Source organism: Solanum tuberosum, unplaced genomic scaffold (assembly GCF_000226075.1).
Source record: "Solanum tuberosum cultivar DM 1-3 516 R44 unplaced genomic scaffold, SolTub_3.0 scf00952, whole genome shotgun sequence".
Taxonomy (NCBI): Eukaryota; Viridiplantae; Streptophyta; class Magnoliopsida; order Solanales; family Solanaceae; genus Solanum; species Solanum tuberosum.
Window position 1 is genome coordinate 9,475 of NW_006239892.1, and position 22,159 is coordinate 31,633.

The 22,159-nt window shown below is 32.6% G+C and overlaps 2 protein-coding genes across 4 annotated transcripts; one reads left to right on the forward strand and one right to left on the reverse strand.

The window, feature by feature from the left end:
• The first annotated feature begins 1,247 nt into the window (after positions 1-1,247).
• On the forward strand, positions 1,248-5,693 carry LOC102597858 (UDP-sulfoquinovose synthase, chloroplastic). 2 transcript variants are annotated; one of them, XM_006367777.2, is made up of 3 exons: positions 1,248-1,409; positions 3,133-4,221; positions 5,049-5,693. In XM_006367777.2, the coding sequence occupies exons 2-3, from the start codon at positions 3,178-3,180 to the stop codon at positions 5,448-5,450; spliced, it is 1,446 nt and encodes a 481-aa protein (XP_006367839.1). In that variant the 5' UTR covers positions 1,248-1,409; positions 3,133-3,177; the 3' UTR covers positions 5,451-5,693. The 2 variants fall into 2 exon arrangements, with proteins under 2 accessions (XP_006367839.1, XP_006367838.1); XM_006367776.2 differs by having other exon boundaries at positions 3,141-4,221.
• Positions 5,694-10,346: 4,653 nt separating this feature from the next.
• On the reverse strand, positions 10,347-21,037 carry LOC102598383 (putative uncharacterized protein YDL057W). Of its 2 annotated transcripts, XM_006367778.2 has the most exons (7): positions 20,939-21,037; positions 19,775-19,893; positions 18,879-18,961; positions 18,097-18,218; positions 15,694-15,858; positions 11,155-11,248; positions 10,347-10,955 (listed from the first exon to the last, which is right to left on the reverse strand). In XM_006367778.2, exons 1-7 carry the CDS (start codon positions 20,970-20,972, stop codon positions 10,709-10,711), a joined length of 864 nt encoding a protein of 287 aa, XP_006367840.1. In that variant the 5' UTR covers positions 20,973-21,037; the 3' UTR covers positions 10,347-10,708. The 2 variants fall into 2 exon arrangements, with proteins under 2 accessions (XP_006367840.1, XP_006367841.1); XM_006367779.2 differs by lacking the exon at positions 20,939-21,037 and having other exon boundaries at positions 19,752-19,867.
• Between the last annotated feature and the right edge of the window lie 1,122 nt (positions 21,038-22,159).

Genomic DNA, 22,159 nt, shown 5'->3' on the forward strand with positions numbered 1-22,159 from the left:
ATGGGTTATTATTTAGCTGATGGTATGTATCCTGAATGGTCTACAATTGTTCAAACTATTCGTGATCCTCATTCCCAACAAAAGAAATATTTCGCGATGAAGCAAGAATCGTGCCGAAAAGATGTTGAACGTGCATTCGGAGTTTTGCAATTATTGCAGGACCATTACGCTTTTGGAGAAACGAAATGGTACATGATATAATGACTACATGTATTATATTGCACAACATGACAATTGAGGATGAACGTGATCTCAATGCACCAATTTAAGATGCCGTAGAGGCTCCAACTCCAACTATAGAAATGGCGATAGTGAAAATCTCCGGTTTGAACAATTTTTAGCTAGACATAAAAAAATTAAGGACAAAAATGCTCATTTTGAACTCTGTAATGCATTAATAGAGCATTTATGGGAGCAATGTAATAATTTTGAAAATTGGCTGTTTATGTAATTGTATGTCACTTTTATTTGAATTTGTCCCCTAATTTATATATTATATTATATTTTCTTGCAATTTATGTTATTTAAAATTTAGAATAAAAATAATTTTATATCACATTAAAAATTATATAAAGTAATAATTTGGGGAAAAAGAAATAAATGATTTATATTATGAAATAAGAAAATAAGAATGAAATAGAAATAGTAATATAATATTGAGGAAAGAGAAAAAGATTCCTTTTTAGAGAGTAAAATAGAGAATTGGGTTGGAGTTGGTTGTCTGAAAAAATAGAGAACTCTATATCCGGAGAGTAAAATAGAGGATTGGGTTGGAGATGCCCTTATGGGTATAAATCATATTTTTCTAAAAAAGTGAAATATATTTCCCAAATACTATGGCCAAACACATGGTGAAATTTCATCCAAATTTTCACCCAAATAATATTTGCCAAGAATATTTGGAAATCTATGGCCAAACGTTAGCCAAATATGTAACATCTATTTAGTTTATTTGTTATTCTCCCATCCTACATTAGTTGTTAATTTTTTTCTTTACACTTTCGAAAAATCATAAATAAGAAAGAGTAATTTTACTAATTTATCTTCTTAATAATTTTTTCAAAAACTTCATGACCAATTTTATAATGAATTAATTTTAAAAGTAAAATAGAAAAAAATATAATTAATTCTATTTTGAATTTATAGATGGACAGAGAATTTAATAATATGACAATTAATAATTTATAATTTATAAGCAACACCGTAAGGCACAAGATTGAAGTGACAAGGGTCAAGAAGGGACAAAGTTGTAATTTTGTCGTCAGCAATGTTGGGATGTACAGAATATCCGTTTGGGCAAAACTCTGATGCTTGCTTGCCCAGATAAATGAAAATCTTAGCCCCAATACTTAGCTGAGATACCTTTCTCACTCTCTTCTAAGGATTTTATCTCTAACAAGCATCGCCAGGTGACCCATTTAGCTTCTAAAAGTTGTTTTTTTTGAAAATTTTAGTTACAAAAGTTGATTCTTTACCCTCTTAATTCTACAAGTTGGTTCAGTTTTTGGTGACCATTTTAGTTCCAGATGTTTCTTTTTTGGCAATATTTGGTGAAACTTTCTCTGTGTTTTTGGTTTTATGTACTATTTTCTGTTCTAGTTTGTTCTTTATGAACCCTTGGGGTTTAACTAAATATTATCAATAAGTGTTTTGCTGTTCTGGAGGAGTAGACTAACTGGGAGAGAAATTTATGTCTGTATTGAAAATGTCTTAAATTTTTGAGCATTTCGTAACATGAAATCCATTGTTGGCAAAATTTATATACTCCACTATTTTAGTGTTGCCATTTTTGGGTTTTGTTCTAAGTGAAACTATGCCATTGTTACCCCTATGGTAGTGTAACTGACCTTATCCTAGTTTCAGCAAGGTTGTTTAACCATCTCTTTGAAACACTGCTTATGCTATAATGCTGTAAAAACAACTCATGTTTCCGGTCTATTTGCACTAGGAAGGTTATTATGTCAAGATGCTTTGCTTGGTCCTAATTGCACATTCATGCTGCGGACTGACAAAGCTGTTATTAGTAAAATGATCAATTAGTAGTGGAAGTGTCATCATGACTTTGATAGAACAAATATTTGTGTTAGTTATCCTTTCAATTAAGCAACTTTACCTTATTGAGTAGTGATCCAGACTGATATTTCATCATCCCAAGTTTCCAGATGGCATTCGCTGTTTGCATCTTCTTACGATGCCTGCAATAGGCAAGGACTAGGATGGAGATGATCTCCCCTATGAAGAGATATGGTTATTGTTGCTTTGTTAAAATGTGTAGTGAACAAATCAACTAATTTGTTTGCTACTATCAATCTTACAATTATGTGTCCACATTTCCAGAACCATTTAAACCTTCAAATTTTGGGCATACTGGCAGGGAAGCCCTTTCAGATCTTCCACCTGCTTCCTACAATATTGTTCTCATGCCGGTTTGACACTTTGCCCATCTGTATTTTGATGCTTCATTCCTTCCAACAGTACTTACAATTTATCGTGGTGTATTCTGTTTCAGCTTTGATTCTGTGAAAAAACACCTTCCCTAAGGATGATCATACGTTCTTTGCCAAGCATATTTGCTTCGCCAAAAGTTTGTGTTCTCATAAATTTTTCACCTTTCCAAGTATTTTGATTCAGTGATAAGGATGCAGTGGGATGTGTGAACTTGGCGCACCTACCACTGGTTCGAAGCCTGGTATTTAAGTGGGAGAAAGGGTAGAGGGGTGGGCCCATACTCCCTCCAGTTTCAAATGCACAGTTAGGGTTTGGCCTAGCAAACTCACAGGAAATCTATCAATCATCAAAAAATAATTTTCTTCTTACACTTTGGGCAGTTCTTTCAAGAAGAATGTGGTAAAAGTGTATTAGCCATCATAACCTTACTTCTATTTTGTGATTGAAATCTATTTCCATAAACAGAAAGAGAAAGAGAAATTTAAAATCTAGCAACAGAATGATTTTTTACACTAAAAGGACACTTGCTGTTTATCTTTATTATTTTTTGGTTTTTCAGTTTCCTGACACTAGCTATTTTAGTGTTTTTTTGTATTGGTTTTCAGTTTTCTTGTTAGCTTTCCTATTTTGTATTTCCTAGATAGCATAGGAGTCTGCGTTCTGCTCTGATTCTTTTTTTCTTAGTTTTGCAGGTTTAAGAAAGTTTAGATTCATATCGAGGCGGCTATCATGGCACATTTACTTTCTACTACGTGTTCTTTAGATGTCTCTTCCAGCAACAAGCTGCATTTCAAGTCAATTAACCAATGCTCTACTCCTATTCCAACATCTTTTAATATGGGAATTTCTTTCTCACCCTTGAAAAAGCTAAGTTTGCAAAGCAAAAGGTCTGCAAAATATGTGGTCAGAGCTTCAGCTGTTTCCATGAGCCAAGAAGCCAGAACCCAGAATGACTCTGGTTCTCAACAGACCACTGATGGAGCCTCCACTAGGAAGAAGGTCATGGTCATTGGTGGGGATGGCTATTGTGGCTGGGCTACTGCTCTCCACCTATCCAACAAGGGATATGAAGTTGCCATTGTTGACAACCTTATCCGTCGCCTATTTGACGACCAGCTTGGTCTAGATTCTCTAACACCCATCTCATCAATCCATAACCGCATAAGGCGTTGGAAATCTCTCACAGGAAAAGACATTCAACTGTTTGTTGGTGATATATGTGAGTTTGAGTTCTTGGCAGAAGCCTTCAAATCCTTTGAACCTGATGCTGTAGTCCATTTTGGAGAGCAGAGGTCTGCCCCTTATTCTATGATTGATAGGTCAAGAGCTATTTATACCCAACATAATAATGTGATAGGGACACTTAATGTACTATTTGCCATAAAGGAGTTTAGGGAAGAGTGTCATTTGGTCAAACTCGGGACAATGGGGGAATATGGGACCCCTAACATAGATATTGAAGAAGGTTATATAACTATTACTCATAATGGAAGAACAGATACTCTTCCTTATCCCAAACAAGCAAGCTCTTTCTATCATTTGAGTAAAGTCCATGATTCCCACAACATAGCCTTTACTTGCAAGGCGTGGGGAATAAGAGCTACCGACCTGAATCAGGGAGTTGTATATGGGGTGAGGACTGATGAAACTGCAATGCATGAGGAGCTGGTTAACAGACTTGATTATGATGGAGTATTTGGAACTGCACTAAATCGGTTCTGTGTTCAGGCTGCTGTTGGACATCCACTTACGGTGTATGGTAAAGGAGGGCAGGTACGAATTTCCTCTTTTTCCATGTGGTACTGCATTTAATGAATAAACAACTAATTCTATTGAAGAAATCTTGAGCTCTATCCATAGATCCTCAAGTGAAACTTCTTTCCTAGCTTTTATAAAGTGCATAAGATATACATTGAATCCATCTCTGATGTTTTTGTTATTTGTTCTTTCGGACCAACATATCAAAAAAAAATTTGTTCTTGGACCATAAACAGGGTGAACTTCAATAATCAGTGACATGATCCATAACTGCCCTCATCAAAAGAGAGTTAAGATGCAACTCATTCTTCCATTGCCATGACTGTAACCATTCAATACGGAGATAGGGACCGGAAAAACCTTTTATTTTTATCAGGAAGGAACTGAGAAACCTTCTATATAGAAAATGCTAGAAACACTGGACTGTAGACTGTTCTGCATATATTCTCCCCAACTGCTGAATATAAGCTGATATTTCTTCCCTTTGTGTGTTTGTAATTCATTGCACCAGAAATTAGCAATACCCATGAAAAGTAAGTTTTAGTACAATTGGACATGGAAGGTATTGAGATTTGGATGATCTCACCTCATATAGTGCATCTAACACGATTATCCAAAAAGCAAAATCAGTGTTGAGAAGGGGGCCAGTACAGTCTTTAGAAAATAATAAAAGGTGAATTTGTGTGGCTTCCTTCCTTTGGATGGGGCTTGATTTTTGTTCACTCCCGCTTACTGTTTATATTAAGTTATGAGCATCCTGACCAACTACCCCCTGACAATAAGTCGTTTGCCATTTATAAGCATTCCTAGCTTTTCTAACGTGTGTTTTTTGTGTCGTACAGACCAGGGGATATTTGGATATTAGAGATACAGTTCAATGTGTTGAAATTGCAATTGCCAATCCAGCAAAACCAGGAGAGTTCCGGGTTTTCAACCAATTCACAGAGCAGTTTTCAGTAAATGAGCTTGCAGCCCTTGTCACCAAGGCAGGGGAAAAACTTGGACTTGAGGTGAAGGCCATATCAGTGCCCAATCCAAGAGTAGAAGCAGAGGAACACTACTACAATGCCAAACATACTAAACTTATTGAGCTGGGACTACAGCCTCACCTTCTTTCTGATTCTCTTCTAGACTCTCTATTGAACTTTGCTGTTCAATATAAGGATCGTGTCGACACAAAGCAGATAATGCCTAGTGTTTCCTGGAAAAAAATTGGCGCGAAGCCAAAGACTGTTGCAGCATAAATCACTTAGACAAGCTATAGAGACTTAAGACTGGGAGTTCTTGTATGTCATTTTAAATAGGAGTTATAGTACTTTTACAATGCCTTGCACAATTTTATGTTGTAACTTTGGGAAGTATTTGTTGTATTCGGAAGCTTGTGAAGGTTGTGGATGTAGATTTTGTTGGAGGAAATACTCGAGGTAGTCGTGACCTGTTTCAAGCCTGAAACTTATGTGATTTACTTATCAATTTAGTTTTGGCTACATAGACCTGTTCCCGGATATCCTCCTCATTTTGACGAAAAATTTTACCATGCACGGGGCACAAGTATGATGTGGCAGACAAAAGTTGTATGAGGCCCATTTATATTTTGCCAAGTGGATCCATTTCAGAAAAATGGCCAAACTCATCTTTCTCTCTCTACCTTTTAACGTTTTCTTTTTCTCTTTCTTACTTTTTTTCCTTTAGTTTCTTTTTTAACAGTTCTTCCAAATAGGGGTGTTCACGGGTTGGTTTGGATCGGTTATTGGTTAAAACCAAAACCAAACCAAACTTAATCGGTTTTTTAAATTATCAAAAACCAAACCAAACCAAATATAATAAACATTTATCGGTTTGGTGGTTATCGGTTTCGGTTTGGTTTGGTTTTGGTTATTCGGTCATTAACCATACACAAAAATAAAAGAAACAATTCATTCAAAAATGTGAAAAAAAGTGACAACAATCCATTCAAAACGAAAAATAGTTAAAATGACTTAAATTATTACTGAACTTTCGATCACTAAATTTACTATCAATAAAGCTTTAAAATTCACTATATTAGCCTAGAAGGAAGAGACAATCACATTTTCAGTCCCACAAGAATTGTCCTAGACACTCATATACATGAAATCAATAAGATAAATGTTTCATCTTAGGCATTTTTGTTTTCAATAAGTAAATTATAAAGAAATTTTAATGAAAATATTTATAAGATCTTTAAAATTGTTTATAAAAATAATCTATTAAGTATGTATATTAATAAAATATATGTATATAATTCATCGGTTTGGTTCGGTTATTTCTTCGGGTTTTTTTGAATAAAACCATAACCAAACCAAATACTATTGGTTTTCAAAAATCTAAAACCAAACCAAACCAAACCCAAATAAAATCGGTTTTATTTTATCGGTTTGGTTCGGTTTTTCGGTTTGGATCAGTTTAGCAAACCAACAATATTTTAGCCTTTAGTGAGACTCCTTAGCAACATTTTAACTATTTATTAAAAATGACAATATTTTAGTTTGTTAAAAGGATGAGTTATGTATTTATTTTATTTTGATTAATTTGAAAGAATATAAATACTTAATAATAAAATAGAGAAAAACATGAAACATAAAACATCAAAAAAGGAAAAAAAGATTTTAAAACTTATTCAGTTACGTTTTGAAAAGCGGGGATGTTGCCATTATTTCTGTGGAGCGTTTTTTTGCTCTTCCGTTCATAATAATTCCGAAATTTTTTTTGCAAAAGAACTTTTGTCTTCCTAATCATTCAATTGATAATATTCCTAGCTTCTTCGAATCGAATTCGGCATATTCTTAAAGCGGATGTTTTCGAATTTCACGACTAAAATTTTGTCAGTTCCATTAAATACAAGAAATTTCAACATCATGTATTTATTTTTTGTTGTTTATTTTGAATCGGTGAAATCTTTGTATGGTTTGAAATTTTTATTGAAATTTCGACGCCAGTTCCATTGAAATCAATAAAAAGCACATGAACACGCTGAGGAACAATCATATGTTTTGTATCCAATATATGATGCATAAGGCTTGAAAGTGCTTGATTCTTTTTTAGTTTCATAGTTGTTTATTTTTTATTTGAATGCATACAATCTTTTTTTGTATCCCATTATGTTTAATGTAAATATTAACAATATGAAATTGTATATAGTTTTAGTTTTGAAGCTGTTGTTAATGTATGCATACAACTTTATAAAGGTTAAAAATCATAAATAAATTAAGAATTGTATACTAACATTTGTTGCCTTTCTGTAAATTCTGGATACAATTAAATATTTGATTTAATTAAATATAGAACATGAGTGCGTGTTCTATATTTTCTTTTTAAGCTATTGATGTTTGAGCGCACATTACATTATGTAATTGATTATTGGATACATTTTTTTTGTTTTAGAATACTGCAAATATGTGATTATCAAATATATATTTGTTAATGTAGTTATGGGAAGCATTAGTTTTCTAGTCATGCATTCTGGGAGGTGGAACGAGGATAATTGCTACGTTGATTACACTATAGAAGCAATTGTGATAAAAGAATATGCGACATTTAGAGAATTATTAGATGTTGTTTCTAAGCAAATTTGTGTTGATTTGAGCTTTAACAGTGTGAAACTTAGGTATAAAATAGAGGGTAGTAATGCACCTTTGGAAATACACAACGACATGGGTGTGAGGGTGTATGTGTCTTTGAAGAAAGATAACAAGGAATTGACAAAGTATCCTCTATGTGTAATCCGTATTTGTGAATGATTGTGAATTGGCTTATAGAAATATTTTGGAAGATGGATTTGAAATGTGTGGAATAGATGGAGGAGATATAGTTGATACACAAGCATTAGTGCTTAGTGTGCCGAACAATAGCGATTACATGAATTGCGACATTATTACAAACACCAAACATAAGGTAGTATTGGAAGATCAAGTTTGTAAGGACAAGGGAACTTTAAAAGTTGTGATGACACAATACGCAATTGAGCATAGATTCCAAATTCTAATGTCCTCTGTTTGATGTTGGACCATATTGTTCTGACATGTACAAGCCAAGTAACTTGTTGGATACATACAACATTCCAATTACTCCCTTACCTGATCAAAACGAGTGGAACGTACCTAGGTATATTAAGAACGACATAGTGCGGCCTCCAAAGCATAAAAAGCTACCTGGAAGGCCATCCAAGAAGTATCGTGACAAGGCGTACATCGAGCTATATGGAAAGAAGAGCAAGAATTCTTGCAGTACTTGTGGGTTTAAGGGGCACAATAGGCGTTCGTGTAGGAATGGACCGCATATTGTTTAGTTAATGATGCTTCAATTTTATATCTTATTAGAGTGAAACTGTTTCCCAAATTCTAATGCCCTATGTTTTAAATATTTACTATCCTGGAATTCTTTGTATATATTTAATATCCATGTTATTAATTTATTTTATATTTGTTGTATTTAACGTGTATTTACTTTAAACTGTATGAGTCACAAAAAATATAAATACAAATTAGTAGTAAAATAAAATAATACTGAAAATACATTTTTGGTGAAAAACATAACAAATACAATAATTTGTATTCAAACTAAATTGTATTTATATTTCAATATCAAGTGTTGTTATATTATTATTATTTGACTTTAAAATTGTATTTACTATTTCTCTGAATAAGTTTATATTACAAAAATTCATGATGTATTTCAATATCAGTTAGTATACCAAACATCATGATGTATTTCAATATCATTTTTGTATTCCAATTAATTTATTTTATATTTGTTGTATTTAACGTGTATTTACTTTAAATTGTATGTGTAAAAATTGTATGAGTACAACAAAAAAATATAAATACAAATTAGCAGTAAAATAAAATAATACTGAAAATACATTTTTGGTGAAAAACATAACAAATACAATAATTTTGTATTCAAACTAAATTGTATTTATTTTTCAATATCAAGTGTTGTTATAATATTATTATTTGACTTTAAAATTGTACTCACTATTTCTTTGGATAAGCTTATATTACAAAAATTCATGATGTATATTTAAACAAAATCACATAAAAATTGAAAAATTCGAACCTACAAAATAAACATATATATGAATTTCTAGAATCTACAAAATCTGAAAAATTAAAATAAAATCACAAAAAAAATTGGAAAAAATGAAAATCATAAATATATGATGAATATTTAAACAAAATCACATAAAATGAAAATTCGACTGGAAATCCGTAAGGTATAGAATCGGTGCTTTAAACATTAAATCAAAAAAATCAAAATGGATGATGGAAATTACCTTGCCAACCGAGAAATCTGCTTGAATTAATAAAGAGATTTCGTTTAACAATAAAGAAAATTTCTTGATGAACAACAATTTAGCACCTTCAAGAAAGCTAAACTTGAAACGTGAAATGTGAGGAAGAAACGTGAATGGTGATGAAAAAAGGTTAATGGTATTAGTTTTTTTTTCTTCACTTTAAACGATTATTGGTATATAATTTGGTCCAATATAGGACTCTTTCCATAAATAAAATTAATTTAAAATACTAAAATCTGAATACATATTATTTTATAAAAAATTATCATTCTGCCATTTTAAATAAATATTTTAAAGTGTTGTTATTTTGACTAATTATATTAGGTATTATGACTTAATTGCTAATTTTTAAAAAGATTAAAACACAAAATATATTGAACAAGGGGCATAAAACCAAAAAAATGACAAAGGGGACTTAAAAATGTCCCTTTATTAGCTTGGCAAATGGGTCTCATCCATGTCCATTTATCAATCAAACAATGCCGCATACAAGTATGACATGGCGTGCCTCATACATAATAAATTTTTTCCATTTTGACAGATGAATTTTTGCTTGCATAGTGACTGAAGATAGGTTTCCTAAAAGGTCTAAATTTCAAGAGGACACTGTATAACATTAATGGTTTATTGGCTTGTTAAGTCATAATATTCAAGTAAAGAAGTTGAAGCATATGTAACTTTGCTGAAAATTATTTGAACTCTTGAGATAATTAGGACATCTCCTATGATGATGTCTTTGCTTGTATTGTTTGCTGGCAATAAAGCCAAAGCAAATGAACCTCAGCATAGTCTGTGCAGCTATGAGACTTAGAAACACCCCAGAAAATGAACCAAAAGCAATTTCAACATTTCACTACTTGTATAAATCAATGTTCATCATGTTTGATATAAAATTGTACAGAAGTTCAAAGAATGTTGAAAGATGGTTCTTCCCAGCAAAAATAGGGAAGAAAACAACCGCCATTACTACCATAATATCCTTTTCTTGTTTTCTTCCCCATCTTCTGCAGTACCTATAAATTTCATGTGATGCCCCGAGTTTTGGCATTTGGTCCTTCAAATACTTCATTTAATTAGCGGTGAGATTACAACAGTGGCTATGCTCATTTACAAAGTTACAAGCTGTTTTGGTGTCTGCTTCATGTTGTTGGTAAATAATTAACTTGTACACAACATAAGGATACTGGATCAAAATCGTGAACGTATATATCCACTTGTTCTTTTGCATGACTGAGATGGCATAGCCATGTAGTTTCCACCTAAACCTGCTTTCACAAAAGCCACCACAACTGAAGACAACTCATCTTGATGCAAAGTGAATTCATGATCAGCTCCTTCAATAATTTGTAATTTATGATTTGGCACATTCTTGGCATATTCCATAGCATCTTCAACTGGCACCATTTCGTCCATTGAACCATGGACTGTCAACACCCTATTATATTAACCCAGCAGGCTTAATACACAGTTGATGAACAAATAACCATTCACAATCAATAGTAGCCTCATACTGAGATGTGCACACAATGGGCACAGAAAACAAATTAGTGCCCAACTGTTGAAAAGGTTGTATTCATACAGTAGACATGATGTGAAAACTTAAGTAACTTCTAATCAAAATATCAATTCCTGACCTGCAGCTATTGGGGATACTTTGACATGATCCACGAGTATCAGTTGTTAGACGGTCCATCAAACTTTCGTCAGTGACACGATACTCGAACCTTCCTGCAAATAGCAAGAGATGACACTGTGTAGGATTAACAACTGAAGGCAATCTTAAAATCCATCAAGAAAGTAGGAATTTGGGTTACCATATCTTTTGTGGGTATGTCGAATTAGATTTTCTCATTGTTTTACTCCTACAGGTGTGTTATATGCAGTCGTGTGCTAGGATAATTTCGTTAAGGAGTATCAGAATAGAAAACAGAACTGATCACTCTCAGCCTAAGAATAGTGGAGGAAGCAACCACAAATTAGAGATTGCGTAGGATCAACAGCACAAGGTTTACCTAGAATTCATCTTCTTTATGCCTCTTTTGGTGCAGTGATGTACCCAGAATTTTGCACATGGATTCGCCCAGAGTCTAAGGCAGACCTGTGGCAAAACCCACTAGCATGGGAAGGTGCGAAATGGACAATACCAGACATGATAAAGGGGTTTTACTGTTGCTTTTTTTTCATTTCATAATAAAAGCTTCAAAATAAGCTCTTCCTTTTTTCCACCAAAACACACTCCTTTTTAAAGTTATTTTGTGGAGCCTAACAATAAATATGGATTACAACAAAAGATTTAAAGTGAATTACAAAGTTAAAATTCGAGTTAATTGAGAATGCATAAACTTCAATAAGACAATAACATACAAAAAAACAAGGAAGCAAGGAGTTGCTGCAAGAATGTGTATATTCCTTGGGAACGAAAGCTACAGATCATCAGGTATCATTTAAATATAGGATCAAATAATTATGTGCTAGAATGAAGCGACATATTCATGATAGGTGATGCAGAGCAATGTCTGAAACATATGTGTTGGGGCACAGGCTTGAAGTATAATAACCCTACGTTGAAGCAACTCACTCGGTGACTAGAGTGTGATTCTTCATTAAACTAAGGTGTTTGCCTCTACATACTTGCACATCTGTTAGATTTTTATATTGATATGCTCCCACCGTTTCAATTTATGTGTCTTACATTCTGCTTTAGTTTTGTTTAGAAAAGAATGCCACATTCCATATTTAGTAAGTCTTTAGTTCCAGACTTATAATCATCAGAACTTATCTATTTGAAGCATAGCATTATGTCATTCTCATCAACCACACTTGTGTTGTACCTCACATTTACAACCCATATCTTGCGGAGGCGTATACAAGATTTCGGCAAGATGCATCTTAAATATAAATCTGATCAAATTGACTTTTTGGTTCTTAATATGAACAATTAAATTTTTAAAATTATAGGTCCAAAATATATAATACTATTAGTTTTAAATTTTAAAACACACATTTCATTTAGTTATATAAATTTTTTACAGTGCTAAAATTTTAGGAATTTTTTATGTAACACACTTGAAAAATTGAAAGAAAAAAAAAAAAAAAGTTGAAACACCAAAAGTGTAATTGATAACCCCTTAGAGAGGGTGTTACTCAAAAAGACGAGATAGATAAAAGATTAAATTTTTTATTCTCACTTAGAGAGGTGCACCCAATCATCATCGTATTATTATATGATACTTTGAACGTGGGTTCACAAAGTTATATTTAAATATTTTTAAAAAAATATAACATTACTATATATGATCTAGAGCGAAATGATTTCCATCAGCTAAACCAGCCACACCAAGTCATCTAACCATGTCTACCTCCCTATGTGGTTTAATTTACTATCATCCACTGACACTACTAAAACATCGCTAAAAAAGACAGACCAAAAAGCTACAGACGACGTCACTCCAAAAAACGATGCCATTTGCGACGCTGTCCATTGTTTTTATTATTTTTTATTTATTTTTTACAAAAAGCGACGGACAGTGACTCTATGTCCGTCGATATTTTGGTGGATTTTTGCACCAAATATATACATAATTAATAATTATTTATTTAATATAAGTAGAGACGTCGTCCGTCGCTTTTAACTAAAAATAACTATTTTTAAAATTAATAAATAGCAATGTCGTCCGTTGTTTATAATTAAAAATAATTATTTTTAAAATTAATAAATAACCATGTCCGTCATTTTTAATTAATCGATTATTTTTATAAATAGCGACGGACGGCATCTCTTAGTCTGTCGCTTTTTGGTCAAATATTTTTAAAAAGCAACGGACAACGTCGCTTAATCTGTCACTTTTTGGTCAAACATTTGAAAAAAAAGCGCTTTTTTAAAAATATCTTTGGGACAGACGTGCAATTCCTCCATTTTTCTCAAGGGAAGAGAAGGAGGCGGGTGTTTTGATAGAGAACTGAAGTGGATTGGAGTTAAGGTTGGGGTAGGGGTGGGATGCCATATTGTTGGAGAATTGAAGTGGAGGGGGTAATTAAATTATTTATTTTTTTAAAAAAAAACTCTAATTTAAATTGTGCTCTTTATATGTTGCCTAAATTAAATTCATAATATGCAATTTTTTTCCTCATTAGTGAATTTCATGCTATGTATTTGAGTAAAAAATGAAAAAGAAAAGAAAAATTCTCTCAATACTATACAAATTAATGAAAAACACTAAAAAGAATTCTCCGATAATTAATATATGTTGTGAAAAAATTATAAAATTTGACTCTATTTCTTAAAGAAAAAAAAAGAAATTCAATTAAAAAGATATCAATTTAAGTTTTAATGTTAATTAATTATTTGTACTAATTAATTATAAAAATGTACAATTAAAAATGAACATGTATCCATATTAATCAGATTTTAATACCTCATTTTCGTTTATCACATGCCTCTAAGAGAGTGAACACACTATATGTGCTACCTCAGCACGGAAGGGTGCGTTTCTTACACTTTAAAATAATACAGGGGGTAATAGGACTTCTGTATAGTTAAGGTGTGTCGTTGAGATTTCGCGTATAGTTGAAGGGGGTACTTGTGCCTTATCCCTATAAATTAAGTTCAAAGTTCTAATTTAGTTCAAATATATTAAGGTCTATAAGATTTCAAGTACTTCAAAGTTCAAATTAATTAAGGTCAACAAGATTTCAAGTTCAAAGTTCTAATTAAATTCAAGTTCTTATAAATTCAAGTTATAATTAATTATAAATTCTAAGTAGTAAAGGAAAATGCATAAGTACCCCCCCAACCTATACCCGAAATCCCAGAGACACACATATACTATACTAAGGTCCTATTATCCCCGCGAACTTATTTTATAAATAATTTTCTACCCCTTTTCGGCCTACGTGGCACTATCCTTGAAAAAATTGTCAACACAAGCTGGGCCCAGAAGATAGTGCCACGTAGGCCGAAAAGGGGTAGAAAATTATTTATAAAATAAGTTCGGGGGAGGGGGGTAATAAGACCTTAGTATAGTATAAGTGTGTCTCTGAGATTTCGGACATAGGTTGGAGGGTACTTGTGCATTTTCCCTATCTAATTTCTCTAACTTCAAAATCACTTCATCAACTCCAACTCAATAATATATTCATGACATTCAAGTATATTCAATAGTTCAACTTTTCAAACATCTTATATTCAAAACACTTCAATAACAACTCAAAACACTTCAATTTTTAACTTCAAAACACTTCAATATCAACTCAAAAAATACCCAATTCACAATCCAATTCAAAAATCCCCAATAAAACTAAAGCCCTAAAATCAAAATTAGAAATCCATTCACTAACTAACAATCAAATATACACACTAATAATCAAATAACACAAATTCAACAAACTAAATACAATAAACTAACTAACAAATCAAATATTACTCAAATTGAAAAAAACTAAAATTAAAACCCTAACCTTAAGGAGAGAGAGATTGTGGGAGGCAGGGACGGCGCGGTGGGGCGGGGACGGCAGGATGGTAGCAGGGTGGGGTTTTTAGAGACAACGAAGAGAGAGAAAGAGGGATTGAGAAAAATGGAGAAATTGTCGTTTGTCCGAAAGATATTTTTAAAAAAGCGACGGACAACGTCACTTTGTCCTTCGCTTTTTTAAAAATGTTTGACCAACATTTTGACCAAAAAGCAACGAACTAAGCGACGCTATATGTCGCTTTTTAAAATATTTGACCAAAAAGTGACAAACTTAGAGATACCGTCCATCACTATTTTTAAAAAATAATTGATAAATTAAAATTAATTAAAAAAAATGGATAGCGTGGTTATTTATTAATTTAAAAATATTTTTTTTAATTAAAAGTGACGGACGACGTCACTACGTATATTAAATATATTATTATTAATTATATGCATATTTGACGCAAAAATCCGTCAAAAAAAAGCAACGGACATAGAGTCACTGTCCATTGCATTTTGTAAAAAAAAAAAAAATAATAATAAAAACGACGGACAGTGTCACAAATGACGTCATTTTTTGGAGCGATGTCGTCTGTTGTTTTTTAGCAGTTTTTTCATAGTGATAGAAATGTGAAACATCCAATGACCCAGACCAAAGACATTCACCAGAAAATGGGACAGAAATATGTCGATTATGAAGCACAAAAGGAAAAAAGGTACCTTTTCTATTTCTAACATCAATAAAACCATTATGCTTTATCTTTTCTTTGAAGTCTCTGCCCAACCGACCCTCTATCCCTCTCTCAAGATTGAAGCGCCCAGAAATATTGATGACAGTGTGTACATCCTTGTAGTTTGAAGCATACAAGAGCACAGCATTTCCTCCTGTAGGTAAATCACAAAAAAAATACACTTTCAGCAGAGACTTTAGAGGTGATACGATTCGCAGATAAATAAGCTGGACATAGTTACTAAAACTTAATTGAGCTGCAGTATGTGTTGATTATGTGAAGAGTGGATACAACGCAAACTATAGCACAAGAAGATACTATCTTTCCTTGTTAATTTGATGGTGTCCAGACTCCTGTGAGATCAATGCATCACTATCATGACAACTCAAAGTATTTGTGCAACTCTTACCGATAAGAAATTAAGTAGAATATATCATCATAAACAACGGTTAGCAAGACCATATAATGTTGGGGTAAAACATGAAGGTTGTCAACATTTACTGTTATTTTTTAAAGTTAAATCTAAAACGAACATAGAAGTAAACTCAAAGTTTCTAAATTAGCAATCATAATTTGATTATAACAGAGAACTGTTTACTTAAAAAGAAAACCCTTCTTCAATGTTTAAAAAAAGCTAACCTATGCCCGAAATCTCAAAGAAACACTTAGGTCCTATTAGCCCCCGAACTTATTTTATAAATAATTTTCTACCCCTTTTCGGCCTACGTGGCACTATCTTCTGGGCCCAACGCGTGTTGACAATTTTTTCAAGCTATTTGGTTGATAGTGCCACGTAGGCCGAAAAGGGGTAGAAAATTATTTATAAAATAAGTTCGGGGGCTAATAGGACCTAAGTGTTTCTTTGAGATTTCGGGCATAGGTTAGCTTTTTTTAAACATTGAAGAAGGGTTTTCTTTTTAAGTAAACAGTTCTCTGTTATAATCAAATTATGATTGCTAATTTAGAAACTTTGAGTTTACTTCTATGTTCGTTTTAGATTTAACTTTAAAAAATAACAGTAAATGTTGACAACCTTCATGTTTTACCCCAACATTATATGGTCTTGCTAACCGTTGTTTATGATGATATATTCTACTTAATTTCTTATCGGTAAGAGTTGCACAAATACTTTGAGTTGTCATGATAGTGATGCATTGATCTCACAGGAGTCTGGACACCATCAAATTAACAAGGAAAGATAGTATCTTCTTGTGCTATAGTTTGCGTTGTATCCACTCTTCACATAATCAACACATACTGCAGCTCAATTAAGTTTTAGTAACTATGTCCAGCTTATTTATCTGCGAATCGTATCACCTCTAAAGTCTCTGCTGAAAGTGTATTTTTTTTGTGATTTACCTACAGGAGGAAATGCTGTGCTCTTGTATGCTTCAAACTACAAGGATGTACACACTGTCATCAATATTTCTGGGCGCTTCAATCTTGAGAGAGGGATAGAGGGTCGGTTGGGCAGAGACTTCAAAGAAAAGATAAAGCATAATGGTTTTATTGATGTTAGAAATAGAAAAGGTACCTTTTTTCCTTTTGTGCTTCATAATCGACATATTTCTGTCCCATTTTCTGGTGAATGTCTTTGGTCTGGGTCATTGGATGTTTCACATTTCTATCACTATGAAAAAACTGCTAAAAAACAACAGACGACATCGCTCCAAAAAATGACGTCATTTGTGACACTGTCCGTCGTTTTTATTATTATTTTTTTTTTTTTTACAAAATGCAATGGACAGTGACTCTATGTCCTGAGTTTGAAGACACAAAATTTTCAAATCACACCTATGCTTGCAAAACAGCAAAAGGTACTGTTAATGATCCCTCAAGTACTGAACCATTACAAGAACCCCCAACAATTTATTGGGGGTCACATAGACATAAAACACACCCAAAAATGGAAGATAAAAATCAAGAATCTATTGACATATTTACGAATCCCGATCCTGGAAAATATTGATGACCTAATGAGAAAAACTAACCAACTAACAAAGAAAGGGTATTCATTTAGTCCTCATGCACTGCAAAATAACTTAACACCTTCTCTCCCTAAACCAGAAAAAATGGCAGTAGATTTAACATAAATCGCTAGGACAAAATGTAAAATCCCCACGTGAAAGCATCAAGTATGATAAGCAGTAATGACAAGAAAGCTTCTATCTCTCAATGACTCAAATCAAGCAGCAGCAAAAAATAGCATTGCTACTAGTCCAGGAAACATCTGTTAGTTAGACTGCATGTGCTGTTCCAGTATGGTGGTACTGTAATCCTCCAAACACCACCATTCACACCCCTAACAAGAGAACTAGGAACGGGGGAAGGAAAAGAGAAACACGGTGTAGCTTCCCAAGATCAGATATAAGTTGGCTTTCAAAGGCTATACCTTTGCTATGACCAACTATTGCTGCTATGAAACACTTCTCCTTATGGAAGTGCTCGACTATGGCACGAAGATCATCAGCTTCTCTGCGGTAGTTACCATACTGAAAGGAACCTTCGCTTTCACTGACACCAAAAATAAAGTGAGTTTTCAGTAGTTCGTTTCAATTATTTTTTACTGTGTTCATAATATTTAGAAATTAGAAATTTATCATCTCTATATAGAGAATATAATGCTATGCATAATGTAAGTCAAGTTTAATCCTGAGAATACTTGAAGAGAAGATCCATCTGACAGCACCCTATCTGTAAGATTCCAATTTAACAAGCTGGAAGCAGCAAATTGTCCATTAAAGTCAAAAGAATCAACTACAGCTACTTCAAGACCAATATAGTGTATATGAAACAACACTATATAAGACAAGTATGAGAGGAGCTCCTAATACTTGCAAGTGAAAAGGGGAAAAAAAAGAGAACAAAACAAAGTATCGAAGTTAAATAAATGTATTTTTGGTCCATATGCATATGCAGCAGCAATCCACATGCATATATATTTAGTTCTCCCAATAACCTAAAGAATTTGCACGTTTATAAGAACAGGTACTCCTAGTAGATTTTCCTCACCTTTCCAAAAAGGAGAGAATCCAATAACCATTTCTACATTGAGTAAATCTAAGTTGACAGATCAAGAGTAAGAGAAGAACAAAGTTCACTGGGAGCAGCACTCCCTTTCCATTTATTTGCTAACCTAGAGGTTTCTGTATTGGCTTTTGTGCTTGAACATACCCATTTCCTGCAAAGTCAAAGCGGAAGGCATTGATTCCTTCTTTCTCAAAAGCAGCAGCAAGATTCACCATGGGGATCCGATCCTGAATTTAAAGCAAAATTAATAAAGAAGATTATTATTAGTCAATCACAATCAATGTCCAAAAATTGTACGATAAGATGAGAAAAAGCAGTTGAACAGCCAAAGAGTTGGATGTTGCTGGACTGAATCACATAATAAAGTAGAAAGGAAAATATTCAGTCCATTTAGGCCTTTGCCCCATATGTCCAGTCTCAAGAAGAATCCCTAAATGAATTTTTATCTAAGTAAATAAGCAATAATAATATCTTTTTAGATAGAAAGGAAGCATGTCAGTAAACTAGATTCAACAATAGTAAAACATAATGCAGCAGTCAATAAGAGTAGTGGCATATACAAGGACAAGTAGATGCACTGATACACCACATATTTCTCAGGGTGCAATTCATTTGCTCTTCAAGGATGGAAGTTATGATGAGAGTACTCAGACATTTAAAACAGCCATTTAATTTTTATTAAAAGATTACAGGTAGTGCGAAAAAGTAAAAAACCTTCCTTGGTTTTTTCTTGGGGTATGGTAGTTGGGTTGGGGGGAGGGGAGGATAGATATAGAAGCAAGAGAATGTTTCTCTCAGCACAATCACTACACTCAGTTGTAGAAAAAAGAAGTTCCTAAAAGAATTTAATACCAAATTCAAGCTAAGCTTGAATGTTGCTGCATAGCAAAAGCAATAAACCATATTTTATATAAGAATATCTAATTCTCATAAAGAAAAATATATATCAACCCAGAACAGTATGCAGCAAAAATCAGATAAATGATTATATGAATAAGCCACATAAGTAATTCTTACGTGTTCAAATTATTGTGACAAACCTTCGATGATTTGAAACCATGGCAGATAATTACAAGCTCCAGGGAATTTGTTTCATGTAGCACGCCCACCAGTTTCTCACCATGACTGTTATGTACTGTCACACGCTTATGCCGAGTCTCTATGGAAGAAAAAGAAAAAAAGTAAGGGTGATAAAAACAAAAGATTGGCATCACTCCAACATAGTCAATGGGACATAGATAATTGCAAGCATAGCTAAACTACAGCATCCGTGATTCTCATTCATTAACCACTATTAAAACTCCTGCACAAATCACAACACTACAGCATCATAGAAAATTGAAAGGTCATCAAAACTACAGCATCATTGATTGACATCCATTAACTGCTATTGAACTCCTGTACAAGACTTTAATATTATTTTTTCTTTTTCAAAAAGGTCTACAGTTAGATCATTAACACGTTATGCCTAAAGATGGTCTAAGATGAAACTTAAATACATTATCAAATAGCAAAAGACTTCCTTTTTATTGCCTTGTCTCGCATATAGTGCTGATATTTTCTTCCTTATGACTAAAAATGATTGGAACCTACATTAATCAGAACTATCAAGTCACAATGGCCTATCCAATTACCATAAGGTCATCTAAACATAAGTGGAGAGAAATTTCTTTAGGCATTTCATATTTGATACAACAGTTGTCCGTGTAAAAAGGGCCACCTAGATATTTCTTTTATTGGGTTGTATGACAACTATACAATGCGAAATTTCAGCCAATAATACAATAAATATAAATTCTTTTTTTTTTTGAAGAATCAAAACCATGATTATGGGCGGCTTATATAGCATTGGGTTCTCCCACCTTAATAGCTAGCTTTTGCGGTGTTTGAATTGAGGCATAGTACTATCAGTTGTTAAACCATCAATAGAAATCAAATTGGGTGGGGTGCTACAATTCTCACCATACAATACTAAAACTTGATAGTGGGAACTGAACCGAGTGCTTTACATATATATATATAAAACGGAGCAAATACAACAATGGAAAAAACCCAAAATTCTATCCTCGGAAAATCCAATTTAAAGACGATCAAATTCAGTAAAATATTAGAAACCCCAGAAAAATCACAAAACACGAACTCTTTTTGAATCTTGATGATCTGAAAGATTCAATTTATGTTCCTTTGTATAGTGAAGTGTTTACCTTGCAGATTGGGGATTGAAGGGGACGGAGCCATCTGAACAAAGCTTTTGGTCTCTCCAAGTTTCCTCTAAGGAAGAGATTACATTATGATTTATGCTTGTAAGACAGATATATAAATAATAATGTTTCACAAAATGATCCTTCAAAAAATCTATTACAAAATAAATTATTTTTTATTTATTAAGAATTTTTTACGAACAAACTTAATTATATGAAATAAATATTATGATATTAGATTAATTTGATCCTAAATACAACAAGTGGAAATAAGAGGTCGTACAGATCAGTTATATATCCTCTCTTTATATATGATATGATCTTCAACATAGTTTATAAAAAGAAATCGTGATTAGTCATATACTCAACATTTATAACCTACAATTTCCCTTTCATTGAGAATTTATGTTGCTATTGGATATAAAAAGTTACATGAATTCGAAATAAAACTTCTTAATTTCTCACTTTTGATAACATTCTCAAAAAGGTTTACATCCCCTTCACTAAATTTGGAAGACCCTTAACCTATATCTCATTAGTAATTAGATCTACTACTTATATATAAGTGTGGTTAACCACACAGGTGAAGGTCAACATGCTTGCTTCACCTGTGTGGTTCCACACTTACATATACATTTGCAAAAAAAAATTCTTCGTTTTAATTTGTTTGTCTTATTTTATTTATTTTTATATATTTAAAAAGTACGAAAAAATATTATAAATCATGATAATTGACAACATAAAATATATTTTTTAAAAACATATAAAAAATTGATTGCTGATAAAAAAATTTCGATTGATTCAGAAAATTAATCTATTTGTGTCACATAAAATGGGACAAAAGATGTAACATGTATTATTTAATTTGGAAACTACATAAAAAGTATTGTAAATCTCAAATCTCAATTATTAACAACATAATGGCTCTTGAAATTCTATTTACTTAACATGTGTGGTTCCACACTTACATACACATTTGCAAAAAAAAATTCTTCATTTTAATTTGTTTGTCTTATTTTTAATTTTTTTATATATTTAAAAAATACGAAAAAATACTATAAATTATGATAATTGACTCCTTAAAATATTTTTAAACAAACATATATAAAATACATCAAAATTTGATAACTCTCTAAATTCTATCGATGCCACAGAAATTGGGATAGAAGGAGTAACATATATTATCTAAAAATTATATTAAAAGTGCTATAAATTATAATAATT

Coding starts and splice junctions, on each gene's coding strand:
- LOC102598383 (XM_006367778.2), bottom strand. CDS start 20,972: ATGGCTCCGTCCCCTTCAATCCCCAATCTGCAAG. Junction 19,894..20,938: donor TTCAATCCCCAATCTGCAAG/GTAAACACTTCA, acceptor TTTCTTCCATAG/AGACTCGGCATAAGCGTGTG. Junction 18,962..19,774: donor ATGGTTTCAAATCATCGAAG/GTTTGTCACAAT, acceptor CTTTAAATTCAG/GATCGGATCCCCATGGTGAA.
- LOC102597858 (XM_006367777.2), top strand. CDS start 3,178: ATGGCACATTTACTTTCTACTACGTGTTCTTTAGATGTCTCTTCCAGC. Junction 4,222..5,048: donor TGTATGGTAAAGGAGGGCAG/GTACGAATTTCC, acceptor TGTGTCGTACAG/ACCAGGGGATATTTGGATAT.